The 10,725-nt window shown below is 39.6% G+C and overlaps 1 protein-coding gene across 1 annotated transcript in view; it reads right to left on the bottom strand.

Annotated features, from left to right (window-relative positions):
• The window catches only part of SLC37A1 (solute carrier family 37 member 1), a 60,198-nt gene extending 52,546 nt beyond the window's left edge, over positions 1 to 7,652 (bottom strand). The window contains exons 1-5 of the mRNA XM_060234217.1: positions 7,615 to 7,652; positions 5,307 to 5,527; positions 3,600 to 3,681; positions 1,696 to 1,822; positions 3 to 81 (exon numbers count right to left, since the gene is read on the bottom strand). Coding sequence (XP_060090200.1) covers positions 3 to 81; positions 1,696 to 1,822; positions 3,600 to 3,681; positions 5,307 to 5,362 — 344 coding nt within the window. The 5' untranslated portion in view covers positions 5,363 to 5,527; positions 7,615 to 7,652. The remainder of the gene's footprint in view (positions 1 to 2; positions 82 to 1,695; positions 1,823 to 3,599; positions 3,682 to 5,306; positions 5,528 to 7,614) is intronic.
• Between the last annotated feature and the right edge of the window lie 3,073 nt (positions 7,653 to 10,725).

The following is a 10,725-nucleotide window of genomic DNA, read 5'->3' on the forward strand; positions in this document are numbered from 1 at the left end:
ACCTCAGATACATTCCAACTGCATAAGCACACAAGAATGAATAATCCAGTGTTCCCAGTAATTCTTTGTAGTTGCTCTTATCTATAAAAACATGTTTGTAGTGTTCATCGAATTATAGCATTTAAGCCAAAAATAGCCTTTAAAGATAGTTATGATTTATTTTAAATATATATAGCCCACCTCACCTTTTAGGTTCAAAATAGCTAAAAAAGCAGCAAGTTGCAAATATATAACATTATGTAACAGTAAATTAACTAGACAGAAACAACACATGAGATAAAACAATACACAAGTCCTGCCAAGAAAATCCCACCAATACACTTTAAAATAAAATAATTTTATATAGCTTCCTGAATGTAAAAAGTGAAAGCATCTTCCATATCTAACCTGGTAAGCCACTTCAGAGCAGTGGTCCCCAACCTTTTTGGCCCCAGGGCTGGCCTGCAAACCGTGGCCCTTGGGCCAGCAGGTTGGGGGCACCCATTTCGGCCTCCCCCACCCCCACAGTGCCTCCTCCTCCCTCATTCGCCCCCCCCGCACAGCCTCGCCGCCGCCCCCCTGCAGCCTTCTCCTCCCATTTCCTCCTCCCTCATTCCCCCCGCGCAGCCTTGCTCTCTCTTTAAAGGTGCAACTTGACTCCTACTTTGTTCTACTGCTTCAGACCAACATGGCTGCCCACTTGGATCTATCCTCCTCCCCTCATTTTCCTCCCTCTTTGTCCCCCCACGCAGCCTCGCTTCCTCCTCCTCCCCCCCCCCTTTTCATCATTTTAAGGTCAGGGAAGGGGCCGTGAAACTCCTCCCAGGCCAATCCTCCGCCCCCTGGGAAGGATGCAAGGGCAGCGTCCCTCACCGCTACTGCGGTAATTTTCCCGGCTGATCAGTTGATTGGCGGGGTGGGGGGGAGGTCGGCCTGGAAGGTGCTTCACCATCCCTTCCCCAGCCTTAAAATGGTGAAAACAGGGAGGAGGCACCGTAGGGGGGGCGAGACTGCAGCGGGGGCCGTCTAGGCTGCATGGCCTATTGCAAACAGGCAATGGCCTGGTCCCTGGCCCGGGGGTTAGGGACCCCTGTTCTAGAGGACTGGACCTTCTAGAGAAAAGCCTGTGGCTACATAGACAACCCTGGGAGAGGGCACCACAAACAAAAGGCTATTCGAAGAGAACAGTGTCAGGTTGGTTCTTACCTAACTATACAGATGGCTTTTTGTGATTGTACTCAACTGCTACTATGTACTGGCAACTTTGGAAGGGGCTCTCCCAAGTCCCGAGAGAGGCAGTTGGTAAAAATGTGTGCAAATTAGTATTGACACATTTTTAACAACAAAAGCATGGACAATGGATATCCATATTTGATGGATTTTCAACAGGACTTATAGCATGAAAGCTAACTGGATTTAATCAGGCATTTATGTAATGCATCACATTTGTAATATTTTCTTTTACTGAATTAGATAGACAACCCATAATATGGTCAAAAAGTACCTCTGGTTTTATTCAATAGGAAATAAGGTTAACTAGAAATGTGGAAGGTTTTTTTTTTCCTATCTCTTTTTGCCTAAAGAATCTTTATAACCTTTTGTATGGAATTGTATTTGAACATAAGCAAAAAATTAAAATTCTCCTATAGAGTGTATTCCTGTTTGAAACTAACTGCATATTGCCAGGATTGTTAGAAATACTCTAGAACTACTCACCAAATGGCTCCCAACCACTGCTAGAATTATTACATGGCTTTTCCATAGGCTGACTTGGGACTGCATATTTTTTGTAGTTGATGAGCTCAGTATCTTGTGGAATGGCACAATGCTTATGCAGTTCCCCCTAAACAAGAAAAAAAGGTAACAAAATAAGCCCAACACATCACTGTGTGGATTTAGTAACAACTGAACTAAACCCTTTTAACAAGATTAGGCTAACCATTTGCCCATACCATGGGTGCTCCCACTTGCTTTTTGTCCACAGTCAGTGGGATGTCCCATCTAAGGTTTCACTCAGAACTGATGTCAGGATATCACACAACATCATTTCTGTTTCTTGTGCCACCTCTTAAACCTCAGGAGGTGCTAGACAGTGGCCTGGCATCCCTAAGCAACTTTCAAATAGAATTCACTTTGCATGAGCTTGTACTAGACAAAAGGCTTCTTTCAACTTCAAGGAATTCTGATAATTGTTCTTCAAAAGTTACTTGCAAAAAATGACCCGTTTTTTTTGTCTTGTTTAAGAAATTATGAGTTCTCTTGAGATTAGTCTGGTTCTCAGAATAACCATTAAAATGACACCTGGCAGAACATAGAGTCAATGGTTGCTTCAAACCAAGTCTTCTAATAGCTAACCTGTCTGATCCAAAGTGTTTCTAAATTAATCTAGACACACGCATGCCATGGTCCATCACAAATAAGATCTCCTGCTCTCCATCATTTCTGCACAATGTAATAGATAACCACAGATACTGAATTTAAATTTATTTGCTTCTAACAGCATATTTTAAGGCTTTGGCACAGAATATTTTAAAAAGACTAACTTCCATCCTTTGCTGTTTTTGAGAGGAGACAATTATGGATAAGGATTATCCTTTCTTCTCTACATAGGCCCTAACCTGTGCACAGTTACACCCTTCTAAGACCATTTACTTCAATGGACTTCGAAGAGTGTAGTTCTGTGTAGGAAAAAACCTGCACAATTCATCAAGTGAACTAAATCATGCTTAAGTCCCACTAAAATCAGAAATAACTTGAACCACTTCAGTAGCAATTAACTTTAGTTGGACCTGAGTCGATATTTTAGGGCTGAGTATGGGCTTTATATGACTTTTCAATTGCGACTGTGATTCTGGTATTTCTGCTAGCTGTGATGATTCAATGTTATTATAAATTATTTTGAGCTGAGACTGCTTTAAGTTACATTATTATACTATGTATAATACTGTAGGAACCTCACACTGGATGTTTTGATGTTTGGAAGTGGAACTCATGTGTGGGGAAAGGGAGATAAAATGCTCTCTATTGCATTGATATTTTGTTTGCTAGATGGGGGGGGGAATTTGTAGAATCGGGAAAAATGAAATGGAGAGATAACAAAGCGTACCATTGAGAAATGAGGTGCAAATGGTTGAGTAACTGGGATAAGGCCCTCTGCTTACCACCAGTGGCCAGGGGAGACCCGACAGCCCTGCATGGATAAGACCTCTCTACAGAACTCCTTGCCATTGACTGAAATGGCTATCTCAGCATATGATTAAGGTGGTGACACAAGAATCATTTCTCCAATGTTGCCAGCAACTTCCAATATATTCTTATTTTTGTATTTAACCTACTAGACTATATATATATGATCTTTACCTTGATATGCATACGTGAAAAGGTTTATACATGGTTATATTGTTTACAAAGTTACATAGAATCATTCAAGTCTTTACAATTTTATCACGTATGGACTAATTAAGAACACTTTTGTCTAGCTTTGCTACTATACTGTAGGCACAGGTTTATTGCTTTATTGCATGTATAATCTACAATCATAACACATGTAGGAAAGGTACAATATATTTCCTTGGTTTTACGTCAGCAGGATAAGGAAGCAAAATTTAATTGTCACTTACTTTAACTATACTGATTGGTTTCCTTGATAAGTGGAAACTAACATACAGCATAAAAGTCAGGACAAATATGAAAGTCCTGTACCTGTAACAGAACAAACATGGAAAATTCAGCAATTGTAACCATTTAATCTCTGTGAAACAGGATACTGGACTAACAGGGTATCTGGTCTGATCCAGGAGAGCTCCTCTTATGTTCACAGTTCTCCATACAACACAGGATGATATGTCTTCTTTGTTCCTTCCTTGGGGTGCTGGGCATCAAGAAGGCAGATCAAGATCACTGCGCATTAACTGACTGTTTTATCTAAAGAGACAATGGCTTGACTGGTGGGTGTCAATAGCATCCACTGCAGTTGCTACACTCTCAGATTCTTGGAGGGTTTTTTAAAAAATGTTTTCTGCTGTGATAACGAAGGGTTCTGACTAGCTGTTTTGGCCAGCATCTGGAGCTTAAGGTGGCACTGCCACTCTGTTAGCTTCAAAATGCCACAAAATATTTTTGCAACAAGTAAAGAACACTTGGGATGTATTAACAGGTGAATGATCCTGATGCAGATACCATCATGCCTGCTCATCCCAGCACCAGCAGCTGTGCTTTGTCTCCATTTCTGAAGTGGAACTAACAGGCACTGGGGAAAGTCTGGTCTTTATGGATGCCAACGCTTCCATCCTGCATTTCTGGCTGTCTGGCTTCCCTCTTGAAAAGTCAACCATTTAAAAAGTCTGAACATTCCCTTCCACCTCCCCCCCCCTTTTTTTCGATCAGGTAGTGATGTGTACATAAGCATACAGTCACCCGTTGTTATCAATCACCATGGCCAAGTTGTCATTCTGGATCTGGAGTCCCTAAGGGGAGTTGTTTATGAGTGACAAATCCCACCCCCAAACCCCCCTCTCATGTTTCTGTGTCAGAGCTACTGTTGGAAAGCATCCCATGATTGACACAAGGGTAAATGTACTGAAGTCAATGGGACTACCCTTTTGTAAATCTGCACTTTACAAACCCCCTCCAAGGAAGAGAGGTAAAGAGAAAGAGGCTGAGAGGGTCTGGAGTATTTGGCAGAGGGCTTGTGGAGCTGTCAAAAAATAGCTGGATCTTCCGATATCCACTTACATTCATGGATGAAAGACAAAGAAAAAAGAAAAAAAGGATGCTGCAACAATCTGAATGACTGACCATGGGGTGAGCATATGGTGAACCTGGTTCAGGGTGGAATGTCTGATCAAAATTTCTCATTATAAAATAAAGCGGTGTAATTAGAGGCATGGTCAGATCACACCACAGCCAGTGTGAGGTACAGACATTAGCTGGTGATGTTTAGATGGGTGGCTATTGCAGCATAGGGGGAGGATGAAATTCAGTATGGCGGCTTTGTAGATTGTAGACAGGCAAGAATAAATGAAAAGAAGTACTTATCCAAGGAAAGCACCTTTTTACAAATCACATTTTAATGTAAAATAACAGTTTTCAAGTTCAGTATGAAGCAGAAACATTCATTTTCAGAATTTTTAAAAAATAATGATTATAGTGAAATACATGACAAACAGTATGATCTGTGTAGAGTTATTCTTATCTAAGCCAATTAAAATCAGTGGGTTTAGGTTGGAGTAACTCTGCATATTGTGCAAAATATAGATTTTTTAAAATGCAAAATCAGAGATACATCAGGCCAAACGGCATTTTCAAAGAATATGACATTAACTCACCACTGATCTCGTGTAAATGATGTGATCAAATAAATTCCAGGTGGAAGTTGAGCCATTTACTTAAGTGCTACTTTCAAATTTTATTCTTGTCGGTTGAGAATATTTCTTCCACTTCCAGCTAGTTCCAAGTTGCTAGTAAAGCAGATGTCATACTACATGATATCCTTTATACATCTTCCTTGATGTTATCAACCAATGCAGCAAGTGGCAAATTCTTCTCCCTTGCATATTAATTTTTTTAAAAGTTATTCTAATCATGCAGCAACATTTCGTTACCATTTCCATTGAGACAAACATACAAAGTACAGACATTAAACTGGAAGATTTGTATTACTATTCTCAAAGAATTTCCAAATCTGACCATTTTCATACAACATAAAAAAAGAAAACTATCTTCCAGGACACAGAAAACTATGCCATGAAAACATGGCATAGGATCCATTTACACCATGATAATGGTCAAGAGTTGCTTTTATTTCTACCATGAATGCAAAGACAATATTATCAACATGGTGAATTCTTGCCCTTGCCCATTTGTCTTGCAACTGCCCCTAGCTATTGCTCCCCAGTCAATTCTTTTCAAAATGTGTGTGTGTGTGTATATATATATATATATATACACACACACACATACTGACCACTGTGTGACACAGAGTGTTGGACTGGATGGGCCATTGGCCTGATCCAACATGGCTTCTCTTATGTTTTTATGCAATAGATCATTATAATGCATTGCACTGCACAGCACAATAACAATTACTTATTTTTAAAAGTGTCCTCAAAAATCTCTCCAGAGCTGACAGAAGGAAAGTGACACGAATGTGGGCAAGGACCTTTTTTAAAAATCCAATTTTCTGTCTAGGAGGCATAGTAATATGCTTGGACTACTTTCTTTCAAAAAAGAAGGTCTGAACAATACATTTGAAAAGACAAGAACTAAGAAGAAGAAAGCTTAGATAGTGGACATGTAGATACTCAAAAACACACTAGTAATTTGGGCCTCCAAACAAGGGGATCCCCTGCCCCCAATTGGGGAGTGGCAACCCTAGTTTAATTGTGAGCAACCCCCCCAGGTCTAAATATATTTTGAAGTATTAAAATTATAATTCCCAGAACCCTATGAATATATTTCATATATAAAAAGGATGCACCTATTTGCTTAATGAAACTAATGAAACTATGAGAAAAGACCTCTGCTGTTCTCATATGGATATCAGGTATCTGAACTCCAATTGGTCTATTGAATTTCTTTGGACTACAACCTGCTGTAGGTATTTCTAGCATGGACATAGCTGGGATCTTTTTCTGCAGGAGGGGAATTCAGGGAAGATGGCTACATTCTTTGAAGGAACAGAAGCCGGCCCAGTTTATTAATAGACGTTACAACAGTGGTCTTTCTGGATCATTAAGTGAAGTAGAAACCAAATACATCAATCTAGGGATAAGTTATATATTTACATTTGTACCATTCTGCATATTGCTTAAAGACTCCTTAAATCATAGATGAGTATACAGTAGGCTAGAAGGAAAGCTTCACATAGCCATACATGCTATCAATTTTTAAAAAAATATTGGCAAGCGAGGCAGCCTACAAAGCATAACAGAGGCAGCAAGCACAACAAAATTCTCCTAAATTTTGAAGAAGAGTCAAAACCACCTTTTCTGTCAGGATATCTCTGCGCTTAACTGGTTAAAGTGAAAGGCTGCAGTTCATTGGCTTTTTCAGCTTGGCAATGTCTAGACAGGTCTGTTAAAGTGGTACACTATAATCTCTGCTGTGTGTACGTCATGTTGTGATTTGCAGCTGGCAGCTTGCTGAAGTACAAAAACCTCAAGCAGAAGAGCCAGGAAGTTAAATAGTATATTTGGCCAGAATTGAACCACATACTGCATTGATGTAGGGTGTAATGCTAAACAATTTTGTTATCAGATCTTCCTTCCCACCCCCCAAAAGCAAGGAGCAATTTGCTAGAAAATGGTTCCTGCAGAAAACCATCTTCTGCAGCTGCTCAAGCCAAAATAGATAGATAAGCATAATGCCCTCCAGGGAAAGCAGTTAATTCACATCTTTGTTGCAGTAAGATTCAGTACTTTTGATCATATGCTCTTCCACCAGATCACTGACCACTTTTCTTTTTCTGAATATAAAGGGATCAAACCATAGTCAGACACCCACCCCTCTCCATTCAGCATGGATGTAGCTGTAGCTAATGAGTTTTCTAGGGGGGGAGACCCTCTCTGGCTGTTTTCTGGATAGTATCTTTTGCCCTTCTTTTTCAGTTTACATATTATTAGAGACAATGCTTACCTTAAAAATGTTTCTCCTCTGCCTTAAAGCTGATGGACCTAAAAGAGAATATCTGTTAGGATGGCCCTGTAAATAGCAATGAAGCATCCCGATCCTAACTGCGCTTATTCACTTGGAAGTAAAGCCCACTAATCTTATCTGAAGTAGCTGTGCTTCAGATTGCAACCGTCACATCTTTTGTAAAAGTAACAATTTCTTTAAAACAATTTCAATTGATCTGATAGATAGGAAAACCTTTCAGTGCAGGGTACAAAGACAGCTAAACTGTTTTCTGAAAATGGGAATATCTTCTACACTTTACAATTTGAGGGGCCAACAGAGCCAAACTCACAAAATGAGAAAAAAGCCCCCCCCTCCACTATTCTTAAGAAGCTCATATTCGCTGTCTGATTAATAGTTATTAATAATAACAGAGAAATTACTTCTGTCTTGAGGGTAAATAAATTCTGACAGTCACCAGACTTGAATCAATCTCAATACATTTAGCATAAAATATGTTACTGAACAAAGTTTGCAGCAAAGCTCCTTTATGGTCATACTTAAGATTATTTGATTCTTAATACTTTTATTTTTATTATATTATTTAACTTTTAATAATTATACACAGTTACACTCAAAATTAGGGCATTACTTTTCCTTCCTTTTAATATCTATTTTGAGAAAGAACTGATTCAAGTCGATATTTATAATTATGATCATGGAAGCAAAACAAATGACAAAAAACCCCTGTATATTTCTGAAAACGGTCAGAAAGGTTCATTAGCATTATGTGCTGCCACTTCTGAAGAGGGAAGTAGATAGATAGACAATATAAAGAAAATACAGAAAAGAGAAAATAAACATATCAGAAACAAAGAATAAAGAAATATTTCTCCCCGTCGACCTCATCATTCATTTGGCAAAGAGGAAATATAAGGAAAATACAGAAAGAGGAAGAGGTAATATAAGGAAAATACAGAAAGATTTTACTGTGTCATAAAACAGTAAATAGAAAATATTTCTCAGCACCCCCTTCATTACACAATATGTTTTGAAACACTGTCTGTGGAATATAGTAAAAATAACTTTGGTTGGAATACATTTATATTCAACATTTTACATTTAAGACTAATTCTTCTGCTTCTTCATTGTAATACATTTGTATATAATATTTTAATAGGCTTCCCAAACCTCCCGCTCTGGCGGGAGACTTCTGTGTTCGCAGCCTCATCTCCCGCTCTTCAAAACTCTGGAAGCGGGGGTGGGGGGTGGAGGGGGGGAGAACATACCTTTAGGCTTCATGTTGTAGAGCTCCTGAGCCGTTTGCAAAATGTCTGCCCCTTTAAGGTTGGGCAGGAAGCAGAAAGGGCTTCTGAGAACAGCCCCTCCCTTTCTTTTGCTTTCGTTTTCACAGGAAGTAGAGTTGTCCGGAGGAAGATCTGGTAAGTATGTGTGTGTGTGAGGGAGGGGGCAGGGGATTCCCTAGTTTGGAGGCCCTCCCCCCCTTTAGAAAGCGTGGGGGGGGAGGGAAATGTCTACTAGGCACTCTATTATTCCCTATGGAGAACAATTCCCATAGGGAATAATAGGAAATTGATCCGTGGGTATTGGGGGCTCTGGGGGGGGCTATTTTTTGAGATAGAGGCACCAAATTTTTAGTATAGCATCCAGTGCCTCTCCCCAAAATACCCCCCAAGTTTCAAAACGATTGGACCAGAGGGTCCAATTCTATGAGCCCCAAAATATGGTGCCCCTATCCTTAATTATTTCCTATGGAAGAAAGGCATTTTAAAAGGTGTGCTGTCTCTTTAAATGTGATGGCAAGAACTCCCTTGGAGTTCAATTATGCTTGTCACATCCTTGTTCTTGGCTCCACCCCCAATGTCTCCTGGCTCCACCCCCAAAGTCTCCTGGCTCCACCCCCAAAGTCCCCAGATTTTTCTTTAATTGGACTTGGCAACCCTATATTTTAAACTACTTTTCATTCTAACTGTATCTCCTGCTTCCATACATATAATACACATTCCATTTCTCCTTGAATTTTGTAACAGATCTGTTCTTCAAATAACTTGTTAATTTCACCATCAATGCATACTTAGAAAGTTTATTTTTCCACTCTTTTAATTGTGGGCAAATGTCTGCTTTCCATTTTGCTGCATAAATAATTCCAGCCACTGTCACCATGTATCTAGGGTTCCAAACCCCCAGTTGGGGCAGGGGACCCCCTGGTTTGCAGGCCCTCCCCTGCTTCAGGGTTATCAGAAAGTGCGGGAAGGGAAATGTCTGCTGGGCACTCCATTATACACTGTGGAGACCACAAGGTATAATGGAGAATCAATCTATATCTGGGGCTTGGGGAGGGGGGTTGAGGTAGAGGTGCCATTTTTTCAGCATAGTATCTGGTGCCTCTCTTCAAAACACCCAAGTTTCAAAAATACTGGGCCAGGGGGTCCAATTCTATGAGCTCCCAAATAAGGTGCCCCTATCCATTATTTCTAAATGGAGAAAAGGTATTTAAAAGGCATGTAGTGCCTTTAAATGTGATGGCCAGAACTCCCTTCAGAGTTTAAGCATACTTGTCACACCCTTGCTCCTGGCTCCATTCCCAAATTCCCCAGATAGTTCTTGAGTTGGACATGGCAACTCTATGAATATCTCCTTCAAAATTTTTGGCAAATTTTTAGGCAATACACTTAATAACATACTCTTGGCTTCCATAGGGAATTTGATCTTTAAAATATTCTGCATTTCTCCATGTATTTCTTTCCAGTTCTTTTTTACTTTTTTACAGGCCCAGCACAAACGAAAGAAGGTTCCATCTATGTCTTGACATTTCCAGCATTTTCCTTTATAGATTTTGTTCACTTTCTCTATGTTTTGGAGTTATGTATCATCTGAAAAACATTTTGTACCAATTTTCTCTTAATGCCTAACTGGCAGTAAACTTGATATCTTTTCCCCATAACTGTTCTCTTTGATGCATAGATATCTGTTCTTTAAGGTTCTACATCCATTTAATTGCACGTTTTCACTTTTTCTTCTTCTGTTTCTAACTGAAGTAGTATAAATCCATCATAAAAAATACTCTTTTTGTTTTGTGATCAGCTGTTCAAACTCAGTCATCTCTCTTAA

The sequence above is a fragment of the Heteronotia binoei genome, chromosome 3 (genome assembly GCF_032191835.1).
Source record: "Heteronotia binoei isolate CCM8104 ecotype False Entrance Well chromosome 3, APGP_CSIRO_Hbin_v1, whole genome shotgun sequence".
Taxonomy (NCBI): Eukaryota; Metazoa; Chordata; class Lepidosauria; order Squamata; family Gekkonidae; genus Heteronotia; species Heteronotia binoei.